Source organism: Achroia grisella, unplaced genomic scaffold (assembly GCF_030625045.1).
Source record: "Achroia grisella isolate CSIRO2021 unplaced genomic scaffold, CSIRO_AGI_Agris_v1 utg903, whole genome shotgun sequence".
Lineage (NCBI taxonomy): Eukaryota > Metazoa > Arthropoda > Insecta > Lepidoptera > Pyralidae > Achroia > Achroia grisella.
Window position 1 is genome coordinate 806,750 of NW_026713061.1, and position 21,983 is coordinate 828,732.

At 29.5% G+C, this 21,983-nt stretch overlaps 1 protein-coding gene across 2 annotated transcripts; it reads right to left on the minus strand.

The window, feature by feature from the left end:
* Positions 1–7,302: 7,302 nt before the first annotated feature.
* On the minus strand, positions 7,303–21,373 carry LOC131853601 (diacylglycerol O-acyltransferase 1). Of its 2 annotated transcripts, XM_059204547.1 has the most exons (11): positions 21,067–21,373; positions 19,789–19,917; positions 19,194–19,297; positions 18,228–18,280; positions 17,224–17,332; positions 16,984–17,133; positions 13,986–14,012; positions 12,738–12,879; positions 11,658–11,823; positions 9,420–9,692; positions 7,303–8,683 (listed from the first exon to the last, which is right to left on the minus strand). In XM_059204547.1, the coding sequence occupies exons 1-11, from the start codon at positions 21,180–21,182 to the stop codon at positions 8,468–8,470; spliced, it is 1,485 nt and encodes a 494-aa protein (XP_059060530.1). In that variant the 5' UTR covers positions 21,183–21,373; the 3' UTR covers positions 7,303–8,467. The 2 variants fall into 2 exon arrangements, with proteins under 2 accessions (XP_059060530.1, XP_059060531.1); XM_059204548.1 differs by lacking the exon at positions 13,986–14,012.
* Positions 21,374–21,983: the final 610 nt, after the last annotated feature.

The following is a 21,983-nucleotide window of genomic DNA, read 5'->3' on the forward strand; positions in this document are numbered from 1 at the left end:
CGCCACGGTCAACATTGTTAGCGGCTGTCTCTCCTCTCCCAGCATTCCCGGCACACTCGGCTCGCACAGCAAATGTTATTACGTAATTAAACCCCCGTAACACGTTACCGACTTGTGTTTGACCTCGCTCTGTTAATTGCCCACTTCGATTATTTCGCACCAAATAATGTTGTTAATAATAGGTACCTTAATCTTAATCATACATATTATTTCCAGATTAGAAAGAAGTCTTTTAATAAATATTAAGTTGTACCTAATAAAATATTTTTAGTTATTTGTATCGTCTTCCAGATTTCAATTGAATCATTTTATGTTACGAGTACCTAACTGTTTACCATCAGCATCAAGTTAGTCAAAAATGAAAATTAACACAATGTTTTAAGGTCGGCTCGGTTTATTATAAATAATAATAATATGGTGCATCCCACTACGCTAACGATGTACGTTGACAGGGCACTAGTGAAGGATGATAAGATGATTCCTTAAGTATTAATCACTGTAATATCCAGGCGAGTACTATAATCACGAGGAGATAAGTCACCTTGGTTATCTTTAATTTATAAAACATGTATAAAGCCACTACTTATATCATATTTTTTACAGAATATCCAAATAAATAGAGCCTTTATGTTAAGATATACCTACAGTTTGAAAGGCTCACCTACTTTGCTATTTGTTAATTTTAATAAGGGTTCAAATAGCAAAAATATTCATTTATATAGTAATATATGAACATTGACCGATTTCGGTCACGGCGACAACTTCAACTTACAACTACTCAAAGTACTTTCTAGTCGAAGAGTATATTGTATTTATGAGAGGTTTACCTAAATTCGGTAATTGTTAGCGTTGGTGTACTCATGTAGTTAATATCCAGAAGTGTACTCTAAAAAACTACGTGGATACCTCTCTCTCTTATTTCAGCCGGCAAGCAGCTTGCCTTGTAAAATGTGTTTCAGTTATTAGGGACAGAACAGAAGAAACTACAGGTTAAGAGGCATGATATCTTGGTTCTCTGGAATAGCAACGTATGGGTGGTATAGCAGTTGTCACATGTAACGTGGCATGCGTATTGCTATTCATGTATATAATCGACAGTTACCGTTTACCATCAGGTGGGATGCTAATCTGACGTTCTAATTACTTTAAAAAAATCCAAATTTTGTTATTCATATATGAAATCTATTTATGATACAGTAGAGATTGAAATATACAGTCAAAATTTGTTTCAGACTCAGTGTAACTGGCTGTGGGAGTTTTTGAAGCTAAAAAACTAAACAGTTTGTACCTTGTAGGCTGTTGTTTTATAAACAATAGACGGGCACCCCAGTGCACGGTAAGAGTATAAGACTCCCAGAGGCGGAACACGTTCGTGCGCTATCGAAGACTCTTCATCAATTGATTCGACGCCCAGCGACTCTCACGAGGCCGTCGATCCTCTCGGTACAGCCAGCAAACTCTCATGATTTAAATAGTTCTACAAAAAAATTACAACAAACATTTTAAATGTATCTACCTACCTTTATCGTTATATCGTATTATTTTTATATCGTACTTATCAAATAAAAAGTTTATTGGTAATATTGTAGTAGGTACCTATACGACTCTCATTGAAATGATTTTAACGATTTCAATGAAAATTAGTATATACTTTGATAACATTTTGCTTTTCTAGTTTATATATTTAAAAGAAATAGAAATAATCTTTATTCAAATAAACTCATTACAAGCACTTTTGAATAGTCATATTTTGATTCTACCACTCATTCGGAATGCAGATTCATCACAAGAAGAATGAGCAAGAAACTTGTGTGTTACTCTTTCTAAAAGATGTTTTTTTATATAAATAATTACAGTATAACAAGTAAGAGGCTTGCGATAATCAACATAGAAATCGCTACGCACTCATTATTAGTGTAATCAGATAATATTGTCAGTGCTATGTATTTAAAGTTTTTCTATAAAAACATTATTATCGTTAACGAATTCTTCAATTTTATAGTAAGCTTTTTTGCAAAGGAAATGTTTTATTTGACATTTAAATCTTTTTTCTGGCAGATTTATAACAGACTCTGGTATTTTATTGTAAAACCTTACGCAATTGCCATAAAACGAATTACTAACTTTAGCCAAACGACATTTAGGTAAAATCAGTTTGTATTGTTACGTAAGATTTTATTAGTGCAATCACTAACTCTTTTGAAACTGTCTAGATTCTTCCTGACATACGTGAAATTTTCATAATTGTATTGAGAAGCAACGGTGAGGATATTTGATTCCTTAAAGCACTCTCGTAAAGACTCCCTGGAACCCATACCATAAATGGAGCGAATGGCCCTCTTTTGTAAAGTAAATATTGTATTTATATCAGCTGCTTTGCCCCATAACAAAATACCATACGACATAATGCTATGGAAATAGCTAAAATAGAAAGTTTAGCCGTTGCCACGTCTGTTAATTGTCTAATTCAATATTCCAAATTGAAAATATATATACTTTTTAAAACACTGCTCTATAAGTTAATCCATGTAAACCGTCTAGATGACCAAAGAAACTTGGTAGCAATGTATATTAACATTTATTGATGACATTCGTAGTCTAGCGGTTTAGCACACCGCTTTACTGGTAGCGGGTTCGATTTCCCGCACTGTGCAAAGATTTTTATTTATGAGTTTATTTCTATTGATTTGGGTATTTTTATATAGGTGCCTGTATCTATTGTGTACGTATTTTTGTAAAAAAATGTATCCGAGCATTTATAATAGTTGTCTAGTAGACATAACATGAGCATTAATATGATTATTAATAGTATGTTATCTACTTAGGTAAATCCGCTGAAAAATAAATTGTAAAAATGTATTCAAATAATAAAGGCAAAAGTAGTATAACATAGGTATTAAATTGACCATATCAGTGGAGGGTCAATAACTATTAAACCTAAATAGAAATAATTATAGACTCAATAACTGGCCCGTGGTCATAAGCACAGCTAATACTGGTTTATTACCAAAGAATTGGCGATACTCGTAAAGCAATCTTATGAAGCCATTTACTCAATAGAAATAAAAATTCGCCACAACACACTTCCTGACCTGACTTCATGAACACCCTATCATCTTTCACAAGTTGACCTTCATGGAAAAATCTTATTAAGAAGCCAAATAATAGAGTCCACGTTACATCATAACATTTATATTTTATATAAAACATTCAATTAAACAAATATAAATTTTAATGAATAGGCAAACGTTTCATCATATCAATTAATAACTTGAATACTAAAAAATAGAGGCTGCTAGTAGAATATTGAAAATTTAGGAGTGTATTTTTCATGTCGAATCATAATGAAATAAAAAATGTCAAAATATAAAAAAAATATATGGGGTAGCCTTTCTTATCACATAGGGGTATGAAAATAGCTAACAACACTTATCGAGTACCTGTACATAAAATTTTAATCAAAAAATTAACCGTTTCGGAGAAGTAAGGCAATTTTACCTAAATGTCGTTTGGCTAAAGTTAGTAATTCGTTTTATGGCAATTGCGTAAGGTTTTACAATAAAATACCAGAGTCTGTTATAAATCTGCCAGAAAAAAGATTTAAATGTCAAATAAAACAGTTCCTTTGCAAAAAAGCTTACTATAAAATTGAAGAATTCGTTAACGATAATAATGTTTTTATAGAAAAACTTTAAATCTATAGCACTGACAATATTATCTGATTACATTAATAATGAGTGCGTAGCGACTTCTATGTTGATTATCGCATGCCTCTTACTTGTTATACTGTAATTATTTATATAAAAAAAAACATCTATTAAAAAGAGCAACACACAAGTTTCTTGCTCATTCTTCTTGTGATGAATCTGCATTCCGAATGTGTGGTAGAATCAAAATATGACTATTCAAAAGTGCTTGTAATGAGTTTATTTGAATAAAGATTATTTCTATTTCTATTTAGACAGGCACGCACACAATACAATTCTATATAGGGCCTACCTACACACATGCCGACTTGCAAACACAGCACGCAACATGCGTAGGTACAATATGTAGAACAGCTCTTCGTAGTGATGTCGCTGCATATATTAAGTAGGTTTAAAGGTCGTAATATTAACAGTGTATTTCTTTCACTCTTTATACGTGGAGCACTCAAAGTTTGGTAAAACTCAATAATTTCTATTTTTGGTACCATCTTACAAATAAATCTTTTCAAATATCCAATATCTTCAAATCCATCAGTATAAATACAAATTCTTATCCTAATATCATCTGAAATGTAAAGAACTCGGATAGCATGATGTTTTTCAAACTGCTATAGAAATAACATACTCAACAACAGTGCATCAGCGACAGTCTACAAATAATAATTAGGCTTAGGTAATCATATTTAACCCAGGACAATGCACACAGCGCCATCTACAATAGTTCGAAGCTAAACAGTACTTGTGTTATGGATCATCACTACATATTATAAAACAAAGTCGCTGTCTGTTCGTCCCTATGTATGCTTAAATCTTTAAAACTACGCGACGAATTTTGAAGCGGTTTTTTTTAAAAGATAGAGTGATTCAAGAGGAAGGTTTATATGTATAGTGCATAGGTATGCACTATACATATAAACCTTCCTACCTACTACCTAATATTGTAGAGAAACACTGATAAATTTAGAGATTTCTAATGTAATGTCGTAAATAAACACATTTTTTTGCGCTTACATTGCAAACGCTGGCTGAACCCGTACAAGATAAATCAAAATAATGTACTACAGTACCTAAGCCTAACCTAAGCCTTAAAAAGGTCATCAAAAAAGTCCGGGATGGTATATGTCTATCTCTTAAGAATAACCACTTTTTATCCTTTATATTTTACGGAAAATATGGCTTATATACGAAGTGATTTTAAGCAATACAGCATTAATTTTTATCTAGTAAAGTATCTTAAATACATTGTCAATTTAATATAGATCAATATGGCTCTTACAGCATATAATTTTAACGAATATTTCCGAAGATATTACAAATTTAAAATGCAGGGATCGCAGGGTCGAACTTTCAACTTTGCGGGCTTAGATTTGACCGTTGAGTGTTTTATCTTGGTCTTTCAAGAGTAACCTCTAAAGAAAACATGGTCATATTGCCTAATGACAAAAAAGCTGTAAATGTTGTTTTCTATAAATTTAGTATCAGCATTGCACCCGTGCGAAGCCGGGGCGGCTCGCTAGTCCTAAATAAATGACAGAAATATTGTACTTAAATACTGTTTACATTATATTTATTATATACATATATATAGAAGTCATTGACTAATTGACGAATATGAATACCTATATATCTATGTATCGTGCACGGAAACGACCCCCTACCTTCGTACTAAATAGCTAGACCACCCAGGTCGCCACAGGTATAAAAAATACAGTCAATTTTAGTACCTCCTTCGATATGAAGTCGGTTAAAAACATTGGCAATAGATCTTGCTGTGTGCACTGATAATATTGACCTTCAAGACAATCAGATTAGGGTTCATCACCCTCGTAGTTACTACACACTTGTCAACACGTGACAAGTCAAAGGTTATATCTACCTAGAAAATGCTAGATATAACCCATAATTATGCAATATTACAGAAACACAGCAGTACACAGCCAGTCCCCGATATGGTCTCTGAACATGTAAAGAATGAAAATGTAATGTAAAAAATGTAAAGAAGAAAAACGTGCTAACTTTAGAATAGTCGCATATGTAATGTGGAACATCTTACATCTGAACAACCTCTCGAAAAATTTGGCTCGGATCCCGAATTAATACCCTTCGATTGTCAACTCAACCACGGCGCGCGCTCATCAAGTTGGCTTCATGTTACTTATTTTTTACTTCTTTTCTCTAAAACACTCCCAAACCACAAAGAAAACTAAGAGAAAGGACACAACAATAACAATAACATCTGTAATCTCTGTGTCCCCTAATTTGTTCACTGTGTATTTAAATTAATGCTTATATCTCCTGGCCTATTGCCAAGAGATATAGGCAAGGTACACTAGTGCAAACCTTGGACTATGGAGTAGATACCCGTGGTTCATCTTGGTAGTCCTAAATTACAACAGGTGTGGTAAAATACTACTAGTAGTAGTAATAGTATAGTAAACACTTATACACACGCTGTACTATATTTATTCCAATCGGTTTACTAACAAGAGTCTTAATCCATTGTTATTCCGAATACCTACAAAAACACTCGGGTTTGAAGTCGCGGATGCAGCTAGTGATAAATAAAAGTATATAATTTTTTAAAATAAAATATATATTTTTTAAACAAATTACAAAATAATAATTTATGTTTAATTAGAACCATAATTTGGAATACAACCTTTGGTGTGAAAAACGTTTTTTTATATAATTATATCAAAGTATAAAAAAAGCACTGTATAATTTTGCCCTTTTTCTAATTTATATCATCACCTTTACTGAGCTTAACACAATAATATTAAACAAACACATCAACGCAATAAAAATTACCAATTCTACTAATGACTATAGGTACCTACTTATTGTTGTGTTTTAGTTATAAATAACAAAGTTATTTGTTTTATCACTGATATGAAGATTAGATACGATTTTAACAAAGCATCCCCACAAAATCATTGTCCTAAAATTGTGTAGTTAATCAGTACCAAAACTATTATTATTATTAGATAGATTATTATCTCTTTTGGGACCAAATTATAAAAATTATATCAACAAACTCCGTATGCGTTTCCTCTTACACGATCCATTACAAATATTTCATATTCAACAACATATTCTTGTACTATACATTATTATTCAATAAAAAATATTATACTATAAATACATAATTTTATTTTGCCGATAATTTTCACTTATCACAATATATATAAACATATACATGTGTGCATAGGCACATTCAGTCTTGATTTGACTTTTTATAAATTGAATATTCAAATTCATAGGAATGGTAATATTTAATATTACAGTAAACATAAATGCAATATAAAAATAGATATATTTTGGTTAAAAGTGTTAATTATTATTGATTAGTTAAAGCGTACTTAATTGCATACATTAAATTATTTTTTAACTTATATCACACTGTTATTGTACTAACAATTATGAAAAATATTTGTTCGAAAATGAATCCATCACCTTGTGTTATGAAAATCACTAAATAGATATATTATACTAGACATAAAATTAGTGAAATTATTATAACAGAATATTAATAATAAACTAACTAGCACATGTTCTTCCGATTCAATAATGAATTGTAATTATTTAAGCATATAAATAAATTAGTAATTCAATATGATAAAATATAAATTTTCAGTAGTAAAAATAATGTTCTATTACATATGTTATGCAGGTTCTAAAATCTTAAACTAGCCAAGTAATAAAATATGTGTTTATGGCATTACAGAATCATGCACCATACAACTTTCATAACAACAGTATAAACTCTATCAAACTTCTATTCAACACTTTAAAGTATACTTATCTACTAAATATCTTACTTATCTAATAATATATATATCTAAAAAATTGTGCATGATAATTTCATAACATTAAATTAAATTCATTATTATTTTACCAGAAATTTCTACAGACTCGTCTACACCGGTTATTGCCATCGTTTCTATTATATACATACATATATCTCCCAAGAAAGTTGCTTTGCGATACACCTTAATGTTTAAGAGATTTATACTAAAGGCATAAAAACGTATTTTGTTATTTCCCTGATGCTGTTCACACCAGGTACATAGTCTAAACTTTCCAATATCCATTAATAGGGTCCAGTGGCATCGTTTGCCATCATATATCATAAAAAATATTTTCTTGTTATTGAGTTAACAAATAATAGCAATGTAGAAAGAGCATAGTACTCTAAGTGCGAAATTTCGTAAAATATAAATAAACAAATCATAGAATTAACAGGAAAAATAAGATAGAGATAACAAAGTTAGATTACAAGCAACATAAAAAGACGTCACAATGAACGAAGCTAACAATTAATATAAAATAGAAACATACAGAGTGCTCAAACACAGAACCTCATCCTTTTTTGAAGTCGATTAACAACTTATATTTGGAAGAGCAGAAGACAAATTATAAAACTATTATTATACTAGTACTATTAATACAAAATTTACAAACATATATTTTTTACTACAAAACTTGTAGATGTAGTGTCATGCTAGTAATATATCCTTTCTCTCTTTGATGAATAATGTAAATATAATTATATGAAAATTACAATAAGACTAAACATGAGACAATGTCTCGGAATTAAATGCTTTAAACTTTTACCGCAAGGATGCGAAATTTATCAATTTTCATATTAATACATCTAAATATGAATTATTGCAGAACGGACCAATTCCGATTAATTGTAATTCAGGTCACATTCTCTTATAAATATTTCATGGAATAATTTCATCATAGTAAATAAAAATCTAGTCTTGTTGAACTGCAAAATGAACCAAAGCATAATCATGGAAGTACATCATAATTGCAAGTGGTTGACCAAGGATGAGAGAGCTCCAGACGATGATATTGCCCCAGCGAGGGCCCCACGTTTTTTCCGCGAAGCGTGAAATAATAGCCAGCGGTGGCTGCACCATCATGCCTAAGAATGCCCAAATTCTGAACATTTGCAGCGGTACACTCACCTGTAATGTTATATTTTACAATATTAATGGTTTGATATAGTCTACTAGATTTAGTATTGAGTACAGCACAATTTAGGTGGTACTCTATACGATTAACGACATTAAATTTATTCAATACATTATTCATAATTAATATAAGTATATTATCAGAGATGTACAGAATAGGTTATAAAATCTATTGGATACAAATGCAAATAATTTATATATTTTTAGTTTTAAATGAAAAATATAGTATGTCGTAATAATTATTTAAAATAAAAAACTTTTATCTTAATTTATTTTATTCGTATAATTTTAACCAGTCAGTAAAATATAGGCCACGAATGGCAGTGTGCACTTGTAGTCATTCACTTTGAATTCAAATAAAAGTAATAATACTTAAATCCATTTATTATACTTATTATGGTACTAGTGTATCATATAAGGTTATCTTTTGACATAATGGAGTAAGTCCATTTGGTTCTTTTTGACAGTTTAATAGTTAGACAGCAAGTTTTGGAAGTGTTTATAAAAATATGTTTATACTATTTAAAAATTATTTTAATTTTATTTGGAATGGCGAACAAGTTTACGATAAACCTGATCGTGAGTGGTAACCGCTGCATTTGTACATAAATAAAACTTATACTAACTATTTATGTATATATACAACGGTTACCACATAACATCATGTAGGTGTCATCATTAGCTTGTTTGCCATTCTGTAACAATACATTACATAAAAAGAATGACTTACCAAATATTCGTGGAATAAAGCCGATATGCAGAATACTACGAGACTGGCAACAAATCTGCTATGACCTCTTTCCGTAATAGGTTTATACACGTGGCGTACAGCCCACCTGTGCACAGGCAAGTTCCAGCTACTCCAAAAGATGGCTATATTATTCGCATTCCACCAATCGCCGTAGAAATTACGGTCAGCAAAATGTAGTAACTCGCCCAATAAGTTCAGGAACGAGTGGAAACAAAGGTAGAAGAAACACAGCCAAATGAGATGATTTGGAACCTATAATGAGAAAATTCCACGTAAGCATATTTTTTTTCAAAAACCCATCTGATTTAAATCATAGATTAATCAAACTAATGTAGAATAAGACACATATGATTATTGTAAACTGATAACTTTAACCATATGATACGCATGAATAATAATTATTTGTAGGTCAATACAACTGTTTTCCTAATTCCTCATTTAATGATAAAACATTATTATCTAAGTTTCATGATCATTACCAAAGTATCTGTTTTTAAGTTAATAATAGTTTTCATAGAACAGGATTCGAAATTAAATAATCCTGTATCCAATGAAGTACAACGTACCATCTCAACATTTTCTACAGCGGAGAGTCAGTCAGAGATAACAAAAATATAAATAGTATTTATATTTTTTTCGGTATCGGTCAGAGTTGAATTCTCGACATCGTGGCGTAATTCAGGATATTAAACCACTAGGTCACGACTCTTTGAACTTCGCTCGCAACAAAGTAATCATTGCGGATTACAGAGTATTTGTCTGTACCTATATGTTCGAGAACTACTGCGATGATCTTTCATGGATTGATAGATATGGTGTAGTTTTAATATATTTATGTAATTATTATCACATACATAGTATACATACTACTACAGATTTTTAACTTACATAATATTCATCAAATAATAATATGTTAGCTAGTTTCAGGACATAATATACCTTTATATGGTAATTGTATACATTATATAAATTGTATACTGGTTCTAACGCCAACTTGCTTTAGGAAACATTGGTCTTAACGTTAAACTAAAACTACTAGATGGCATCGTAGTCATTACTTGATATTGCAATGCTATTCTCTCAAAGCTCTGCTACAATTATAGTTTTGTACCCATATATACAAACTGTTTAATTATGAATAAGTTAAAAATTATTAACAACCGACTTCTTTGAGTTCATAGCGCAGAAAAATATCTTATATATAAAATCCTCGTGTCACGATGTTAGTTACCATACTCCTCTGAAACGGCTTGACCGATTTTTATGAAATTTTATATGCATATTCAGTAGGTCTGAGAATCGGCTACTATATATTTTTCATACCCCTAAGTGATAAGGGTTGTCCACCCTAAATTTTCACCCTTCTATCACCAACCCCTATTTTTTATAGCGTTATTAATTTATATGGCAAAACAACGTTTGCCGGGACAGCTAGTACGAATATAAATTTTGTAAAACTTCACACATTTTTAATTTTTTATTTACTATGATTGCTTTTAGAAATAAAATAGTTTCATTGTTATATACATTTTATGTTTTTAATGGAAAGGGCTATTTGACAAAAATAAAACATGTTAAGATAATTAGGTCCAGATTTTTTTAGTATTTGTATTAATCTGTCAGTTAACGCTGCAGAGTTGTTGTAGCCATTCCAAATAAACTGATTAAAAAGTAACAAGTTTAACCATTATGTAGATAGTTAAAGCTCTCTTTATTTACAATTAAATTGTAAATATTTACTTATCTAAATGTCATTAACTGATAACTAACATTTGATTTATTAATTTTATACACATTATCGTCGTAGACGATTTATGTGATACGGAACATAGACAACGTTATTGGTCCGTCGCCGTCCCAATTATATAAAAATATATAGTACAATTTCCAAGAAAACAATACTTATAAAAAACTGAAATTTTAACCGACTTCAAGAAAGGGAGGACGTTTTCAATTACTCTATATTTTTTTATTAGAATTACTTCAATTTTTACCGGGAGGACTAATTTTATACATGTTTTTTTTTGGATCAGCTTCTCATGTACTATATAAATTTTATCAAGATCTGACCAGTCGTTTTTTTAGTTACTCCTAATATTGCGCATTTCATTATTTCTTATCGATGTATACATTATACTATCATGAACACATTGAAGTCGTTTTTTTGTGACTACAACACACGTAGTTATTTTAACATCGAATACAAAAAATATTTACCGCGAGTTTCAATAACCTCTCCGTCATCTTCATAGCATCCATTTGGGAGAACGTATGTATTGAAGAGGTCAGAGAAGGTATCATCCATTGTTGGAGCAATCCCAAAACAAGATGCGTACCAACTATCACTTCTAGCAGCCTTTTAATCAAGAACCTTTTTCGGATGCTGAAATATTAATACACAAAATATTATTAAGTGCAAAAAATATTATAAACTACACAAAATATTATAAATTACACAAAATATTATTATAATGCAAAAGTGTCATTTAGTACTAGCTGTGCCCACGATTTAGTATAACTAACCAGTTAACTCATGTTTTATATTAGTGTACACAAACAGAAACAAAAAAAATCAGACAAAATATTTTTTGTTGTATACCACGATGGTAGCAATCAACACGACCCATCTGATGGTAAACAGTTACCGTAACCTATGAACGCTTGAATACAAATTTTTGATAGTTCATACGTATGCACAATTTTATTACCCAATAAATTATCATTAGACGGTGTGTTATCTGTTATCCTACAAATTATTATTTAGATAAATAATTACTTAAAAAAAGTTTTTGTACATTGATAGTCACAATTGCGTAGATTTATAATGAAGTTTGAGGTTTTAGACCATCTATATATTGTTGTGATATTATTTTAAGATCTAATTAAAGGCCGTACCTAACAAAAAATCCCTACTTATAATACTTATGCTTTTTAATACTCTGTACTTAATGCGACTGGTTTTGTTATCAACATATCTAAATATAATATCCATCCTGTGACACATTTATCACATTATTCCACTGTGATATATATTAGAAAAATATTTTATAACATTGATGTATTTTTTGTGCAAGAAATACAAATTCGATTCTAATTAATTAGATTTGTAGCGCACTAGCTTTTTATATTTCATTTTTACGGTCATATTTATAGTTTTTTTTTCATTATTTATTACATCACAACTCTTTCAAATTTTACCTCTTAACCCAAAAAATACAGTCAGAAATCCTTATCATCTTCAATATATATCTGCTTTAAAGTTTTTCTTTATTTATTATTTGGTTATTCGGTACTTACCGTGCAGTTCGTGGAAAGTTTAGTTCGTAGCACAGCGTGGGAGCCAGCATGAAGTAGAACAGATCCTTTAGTGTCAGGTTATCGGGATATTTGACGAATCCAGCCGCAACAGCCGCGTCACTTTTCTCTTCTTCAACTGTCTCTGCAGATTTAATATAATTGATTGCACCCGTAAACTAAACTGCATAAGCAGCATAAAAATTAATTTTAGAGAAATAAACTTTAAAGTTAACTATTTAAACTCCATTTCCCAAAAATCTAAATTTTTGCGTTTATTAATTCTAGTATTAAATGTGCGATATACATAGATGCCTTTTATATGTTAGTCACAGAAAGAAAAATATATGTTAAAACTAAATATTGATTTCTAGAAAATATAGGAACATATTGGACGATCGTATAGACCGACCGTAAGAAACAATAATAAATTAATTAATTACAACACAGAAGCGAGGTGGAAAGTTTATTATATAATTAGATAGGTGTATCAGAATGGAGAAGATATGTATTATATCATAACTATTAGACGATTAATTCCCAAGTTGGTTGGTTATTACTTTCGATTGTAGATGATAATTATAGTAAATGATGATGCTGATGATGACGGCAGAGAAAATATTATACCAAGTTTTCCGTGTATAAGTAAAAAATTTATTACAAGTAATTATGAATAATAAAGTAATTATAATCTATTTTTGTACCATGACGTTTGATTGAAACCCTGTGGTAAACATTTCATTGTCTATCGATGCAACAGATAATAAATAACGCATAGCACAAAAAGGTTATTAAAACCTTTATTTTTATCATCATAACAACGGTGATAACAATATCTGTTACGAAACTACGAATTTATGTATTATGTAATAAGGAACTAACACAATTTTATATGTATAAGTAAACAAGTATACAGTTATATAAATAGGAAAAATAAGCTAAGCTGAAAGGAAAAGTTTAATGATGAAATGATGACTAGGTACATGATAACATGTTAGATATTAAGTTTTGAAAATAAAAATACTAAAACACGCTTTCAAGGTGTGAAGGTTATTTGAAAACAGAGGAGAAAAGCAGTAAGCAAAACAGTGATTTTAAGCTAGTTAAAAAAAAACGTCAAAAATAATGATAACAAACGCTGTCGCATAAAACAATAGATCGAAACTAAATAAAGCCACAAAGACACAATAGGAAAGAACGCAGAAACCATAGAAAACCAAAAAGCAGGGATGTATTACAAATTCAACTTACGCTCATGTTCAGCGTTATTGAGTGCATCTGTAAATATAACAATATGCTTTAAAGAACAATGAATAAGTGTCCAAATACAGTAATTGACATACTTAACATTTTTTTTTCAATCCTTGGAACCTAAATGCGTTTTTGTAGAATTAAAACATTATTTAATTATATTTTACAACTTGTTTGCGTTTACATTCGCAGATCGACATCATTTCGAATTTAGATTTGAATTATTAACCCGTACTTTTTTCTATAGCCTATATGGTGACCCAAAGTCAAGGGCATATTGTAAGAAATATTTGTCGTAATCCTCACGCCATTTATGTGTAAAGTATTAACACAAACAGATTGTTTTCACCTCGTCGCGATTTTACAATTTTATTATATGTAAAGATAAAGATTATATGTGAAGATAAAGATTATGTCGAGTAGCAGTCATTTCAAAGAAAATAGCACTTATTAAATAAAAATTGTTGTTAAATAAACACATTATGATTAATATTTTAAATATAAAGTACATACCTATATATTTTATATAATACAATACACACAATTGTGGGTAGTTGTATAATATTCATAAGTTATCACTGCAGTAAAGATATAAATGAAGATCAGAATGAAATTAAAAAATTGTAACCAAAATTTGATCTATTAAGTCGCAATTTTATCATTCAATTGACTGCTCCTATTAAAACTAACAACAAAACGAACTTTACAAGTCCGGCTTAATATAAATTTATATAAATACTGATAACCGATAAGGTCTTGAACAACAAATGGAATTAGACATATCGACCTTGGTGATAATTATAAAGACTTCATAGTACATCAATATTGTAGTAACTTTAGTTACTACTAGAGTTATTACTACCGCCCAAAGTTTCAATAAGAAAAAGAGCATTATTGTAGGAGAAGGCCTACCCTTACTTTTATGTAAGGGTAGGCCTCAAAAGGTAGTATGTATACGGTTATGTCTGTTACCCTTACCCGTGTAACAGACATAACCGTATACTCGTACACTGATAACAAAATTGCACCCAATTTGATTTTGATATATATTTTTAATGTGTACTATACATGTTATACTATACGAGTTGCCACACAAAAGGACTCTTCAGAAGCTTTTTGTTAAAACAAATAATATTAAAGAAACAGAAATATAAAATGCATGTCTCATAGACCAGCATTCCGTAGTCTTTTAAAAATGACTAGGTATTCGGAAGATAAAATACTTATAACATGAAATTTAAATACGGCATGTGCCATATTTAAATTTCATATTATAAGTTTATAGTTAAAGGCTTGTGTGACTTGTAAATTTAAAAAAAACAATCTTACTAAGGAGTATAACCTCTCGTAATCGTTACTACTACGACACCATATATACGATCTACGTATTACACCACCATATCTGACTACTAAAATTCTATAAAAAAAACGACGGATTTCATCATTTACTGTTTTAAAATAAATTTTGCCCAAAAACAACATTGTTATTTCGTATCTTTTGAGAATAAGGTTAACAAGAAATACTTACAAATTAAACAGGATATAACAATACGGAAATTAATTTATCATTATTGGACAGGTATCTATAAAATTAAATCACATTAATTACTTTGATAAATTGGTCAATAATATCCTATCAATGCTGTGTAGATAATTTAATATACTATGTAATGGCATTTGAGCTCCAGCATACAGTATTTTTTTTATTTCTATTAAGGGCTTTGGGCTTATTGCTAGGTTAATACCTGTAGCACTGCGACCTACATAGATCTATTATGCTCGCCCTTTTTCAAAGTTCGCTAACTAGGCCCGGGGATAAGGGATAAGAATTGAAGGATATTCTTAGGAGCGATGGTTTTTATTTCCTCAGGTGTATATTTATATTGTGTATACTTTCCAAAGTATATATGTCGCTTATGCATGAGTGGACTAATAACAACCACATACATAGAATGTGTAATAGCGTTTCCTCATCTGTTTGGCAAAATATGCAATTGTTGTTAATCTGAGGTCTAATTTTGCCATGTGTTTATTCAATTTGCAGTGTCCATGAAGGGCCCTAGTCATTATGTATATATTTATTTTTATTCAATAGTAATAGTCTATTGGACTATTGATTCGGTAAACAGTCTCTCTCTTTTTGTACCATCTAACAAAACAAAACCTGCTGAACACATTATATCACATGCATACTTTGAAGAATGGCATGCATTATGCTGTTACTTGGAACTGATAATATTGAATTAAGCTCTTAACGTGGTTTTATTATTGCATTTAGAGGTTGTATTAGTGAATCTGAACACATTTTGGAGCCAAGGTTAAAGGATAACCTTTTAAATTGAATTCAGTACGCTTGGAAAAAACATATTTGTTTGTAACCCCTAATAAAACATGTACTAGTAATTAACACGTGCATAAGCGTTATTCGACCGCACCTATTCGAGAACTATATCCGGTCTAGCAACGAGACGACCGCACCCTACTTTAAATTGTATTTTATTATTAAAAAGATCTAGTATAGGTACATATTTTAAATAGTAACTAGCCAAGTTTTAAAAGCCCGTTTGTATATTAGAGCTCATAAACATTAGATATACATATATAATTTTAGGCAAAACGTTCGTATTATATACTCCGGCATTTCCGGTAATACCTATAGTTAAACGTTATTATTTTTGTATAGATTAACCAAAACTATATGCAAAAGACATTCATCACTTATCGATAGGAAATTTTGAAAGAAATAAAAGTATTATAAAAAAATATATAATACCATAAAGGCATACTAGTAATAAATACAATATCGCATCACGGTTTCATGACCCGGTATGGTAACATGCCTAATCTGCTAAGATTAATGTTCGACGATTATGAAACAACAAATACCTACACACTGATAAAATTACGACTAATGTCGAACAACTTTGTTTAGTTGAAATATAACAATGATTCCTTATCTTTATTATCACAATGTCTGAAAGTAAATCATGTCACTTACTCCAATTGGGTGCTGATAGACTTTGACGCCGCAGTTTATTTTTCGATGATTTCCCTTTAAATGCATTTCGACACCAATGATTAGTTTGACTATAGCTCCATAGCTTGAGAAACAATATTAGATATACGAAGCACACAGTTGTTGTCCCAACTGAAAACAAAGAGAATTTATTTAATTTAGTAATTGTATACACCGATATTCGAAATAAAATAATATGTATAGAAAACATGAAAATATTACCGAAACTGAAATCATTGCCTTTAAAATATAGTACAATAACAGGCAACGTTATCACAAATATTATGTTGGACAGTTGTAAAGTAATGCCGATAGACTGAGAAAGTATACCCTGAAAAAAATAAACAAATTTAAACAGTGCTGATACGTAGATGGGGTCATTGATCGAAATCATTATTTATATTTTGAAAATGATATAGTATATGAACTACAAAAATAAGTATGTAAAGCTTAGAACAGCTAACTTTAAAATCGTGATTTTAATAATAACTTTGTTTATCAGACTCGTTACATTGTCCTGCTAACTGATTTGAATAAAATTTGACATTTGTACTAAGTTTATATACAAGGTTAATCGGAAAGGATATATTGATATGAAATTACCCCAGGTAACGAACAAGTTTTGTCCTACAACTTCCCCATATAATTAATTTAAAAAATCGCTTTCTGAAATAATATTATGCAGGATCAATTACTTATTAGTTATATGTAACTGTGCTTGCGGCTTACATACTAAGCCGCCCTTTCCCATTCAACCTATATTATGTGATATGAATTTATAGTTTAAAATGCATATTGCATAAAATTTTATACTGAAAATATCCCAATAACCAATACATAGGTATATTATGATGACTTTTGATGACTTTATGAAATTGATAGACAAGTGAAGTGACTAATGATAGGTATTTATTATGACTAAAATACTTTGAAATTTCATGTTCTATATTTAATTGGAAAATAATGACTAAATAATAATTTCTCTTAGTCATTAATTTAATTCCGTGTCACAATTGTTAACCATAAAAACAACAACAGTTCATGATAATATTATGTAGGTAAATGTTTATTTCGCTGTAATTATTAATAAGTCATGTCATGTCATATACACACAACCCGTTTATATGTTTATTTGTAATTCTTTCATTACTAAATTAAAGAACATATCAAAAAAAATATATACGAAATCAAGAATATCATAATGCTATAAAGAAAACATAACTTACTACTGCAATACCCTTTTCAATCAAAAGGGTTAAAACCGTGGGTACCACACAAACTGAAATAAAAATAAGTAACTATAACAATCATACAATACGAGGAAATAAATTTAAGTCACAGCATAGACGTCTATTGTTGTACGTATTTTCTAAAGTTTGTGCAATTGTAGATATATACACACAGACATGTACACAAACAGCTACTACTTATGTAATTAGCTACTTGTGAAAATCTATTTTTGTTTGTGTTTTCTCTTTATCATCTGCAATTATCTCTTCCAGTATATAGTATAATCAAAATATCAATCCAAATAAGGGATAGATAACTAACGAGAAAATGACAAAAAATCTCTTATAAGTATGTATAAACGATTAATTAACACGCCCAGAGGTGGATATCGATTTCATTTATAACCGAATCACAATATCAATTTAAATCCACAAAATTTTTGCAGTGCTGTCGCTTATAAATTTAATTAAAAAACTAAACTGAATAAATCTATAACAATTTCATATAATGAATTTTTTGATCACGAAATATGAAATTAATATGTTACTAGTATTTCATTTAATAATATAGAAGTAGCGCAATCCGATGTCATTTTCTCGAAATTAGTTTCTGTGGTAGACAAGTTCCTGGATGCAATGTCTTTTCAATAGAAAGGTGTAGTGTATACTGCTAAATGTTTTCAGCTACTTTAAATTAATTATGCACTGCTTGTTACGTTATTTTATTAAATATTTGGATTCTTGTAGAATAATATTAATATACGTTCTATAAATAATCCAAAGCATAATTGCTGTTTTAATCTGTACTATTAGTATTACTGTATTTCTCCACTTACTTATAAACTAAAAAATAGATTTTAATTTAATATTTTATTATAATCACACTGAAACTCCCTTATATACAAGTACATCCTTGTGAACCCAAGTTTAGTGCCCATTAAACATAATAATTAAAAAACTTACATATCAAGAGTACAACTGCAGGGTATTGCCGATTCTGCCCTAGTTCCTCGCTATATCCAGTCAATACAATGACCCATTCAATAGGGTTTACGCGTAAACCATATCTGCAAAACCACAATAAAATATTTAACAATTGCAAATAACAATTTTGTGAATGTGTTTTTAAATAAATTTGTACAAAATAACACATATTTTGTACAAATTTATTTAAAAAGAAATAATATATAAATGTAAAATGTAATGATAAAAACTAGTTATAAAACTTATATTTGTCTGTGTCTAAGCTGAAGATACTATTTGAGTTTATACTAAAAGATTTTATGTCCTTGCATGTAAAAAAAAAAGTGAAAGAAAGCCTAGTGTAGTCAAATACCAGAACTAAAATTTGTATTACTTATAATTTATATTTGTATCATTTATAATTACCTTTGCCTATATGGAAAAAAATAAAAGAACAGACCTTTTAAATAAGATATATACAGAATTCTATCAATTCTATTACTTATTGTTATTTACACATAGATATATCATAATATTTAATGAAATGTACCCTCTGGTAGACCACCTGTACATTGTGTTTTCAATAAAAACTTACTTTAGAAGATTTTCAAGGAATAGCCGGAATCCTCCTATTGAAAGTAATAGGAAACCCCAGTTCACTAATCCTGTGAAATTTGTGAAGTTTGAACTCCATGAGAACAATGAGTCACGTGGCTTATGGCACCTATAAAAAAATATTTTATTAATTTATTTTTGTATAGCCAAGATTGTCCTAGATCAAGCATTTTTAGCTTAGATCACAGTAATAAAGCCTAAAATATCTTGTAAATAATAAAATATTTTAGGCTTTATTACTGTGATATAGACGAAACTGCTGCGAAATTGTTGAACTATTGCAAATGTAGGAATTAGTTTCCAAATTAAAATAAAAGTGGTCATTACACACCAGCCATTCTATCATATTTTTATTTTGCATTAATTTATTGTGCGTAATTGTCTACAAAATAAAATAAAAATGCCCTGCCATTAACTTTTGGAATGCACTTGCCATTAACCTCAGAAGATGTCAATCCAAATTCTCCTTTAAAAATAGAAATCAAATTATTATTATTCAGCCAAATTACTCTCTGAAGATATATTCCCTGAGACTATATGAACAGTAGAGAATGTCAGCACGCTTTAAGTGCATGCACAATTTTGTGTGCAATATAATAAGCACATAAATATGATATATATAGTATTTTATAATACATAAACCAAATCTGCACATCAACAATATAATAATTACAACAATAAAATTAATTTTGTTATTAATATTATTTTTTAACAATTTTGAGAATTTGTTGTGTTATTCTATATAAAGCAAAATTATTTAAAAATATATAATATATAAGTTAAAAAGATAATCATAAAAACTAGATGTTGAACCAATATTTATTCATTTTATAATTTTCTATTACATTTTTAAAAATTTTATGGTTAAATAAAAAATTACAAAATAAGAAGTATTGATTATACACCACGATGACAAACAGGAAAAAAAGTCTGTATTTTTTGTCTCTGAAATGTAGTTTTGTTTTATGAATTGTATAGTATAACTGCTGTTGTTTTTCTATTCATTTTTTTTCTAGGCACTACCAAACTACAATAAATATAAAATGCTGGGTTCATAATATCTATTTAATAAAAGATATTTTTAAAAATATATGCAATGTATTAATTATAGTTACATTATCAAGTTATTTTTATTAAGCTATTTACGTGAGGAATAAAGAGATTCTCACCATACATTATAGTAGGGTACTTTTATTATAGGATAAATTAGCTCTATTAAATTTAGGGACACATTAATTCAACAATAATAATTACTTACGGTTTATCATATTGCAGATTACGAACTCTTTTCTCCTGTTCCGTAATTTCTTCCGCTCTAGTAACACTTTGAGCTCTCCTATATCGCAAAGCAGTTTCTTCAGCTTCAGTAGTCATATTTTACATTTGTTATTCAAGGTGTAGGAACAAGGTATAATAATATTTATTTTTATGGTTTACACTAGCAATTAAAAATATTGAAATAAATTGCCGACTATCCAGGAACAGGTAAATTATTAAATGCAAATTGTTTAAAACAAATTAAATAATTATTTATAAATATAAATAGATATATGTAGTACCGCAAAACTTTATGAGAAAGAATGATAAATGATATGTCAAAGTCAAAGAAGGGTAACTTTCAGAAAATATAGGTTGCCAAATTGGAAATGTTTGTCTCCAAAGATCTAGAAGCCGTACCACAGACCGTATATAATTATATAAATTACTCTATGATACATTACTGATAAATTGACTGACATTAACAGTGACACCAATTATTTTATGCAAAGTCTATGAATTGACAATAGACATTTTTTTTTTTTCCCATATTCGTCCATCTCCTTTTCAGTGATGGAACAGGCAAAGATATAATTAGACCGTACAGCCTAGTCTACTTTTAAACTTCTTCATATTTGAACAAGTGATGAGGCCAAAGGCCAATTCTTATGTATATTTATTTATTATGTTTTCATTCGTGTTCAAAATTTAAGTCTTATCCGTAGTCCATATCCTTGTATCAATTATTTAAAGTTTCATCGATATCGAGGTAACGTATAAATATATAGGTATATATGTTTCAAAATTAGTTAGCATGTCTTGGATGTCGCGCGGGATTTTTTCCGGTTTCTTGTAAATGTTCAGTAAATTATCAATAAAGACCAAGCGTTGAATATTATAAGCGGAACATTCGAAAAA

What these genes read in the sequence shown, in the direction of transcription:
- LOC131853601 (XM_059204547.1), bottom strand. Translation starts at nt 21,182, where the DNA reads ATGACTACTGAAGCTGAAGAAACTGCTTTGCGATATAGGAGAGCTCAA. An exon ending in AATCTGCAATATGATAAACC is followed by an intron (nt 19,918 to 21,066) that starts GTAAGTAATTAT and finishes ATTTTTTTATAG; the next exon opens with GTGCCATAAGCCACGTGACT. An exon ending in TCTATCAGCACCCAATTGGA is followed by an intron (nt 14,013 to 16,983) that starts GTAAGTGACATG and finishes TTATATTTACAG; the next exon opens with ATGCACTCAATAACGCTGAA.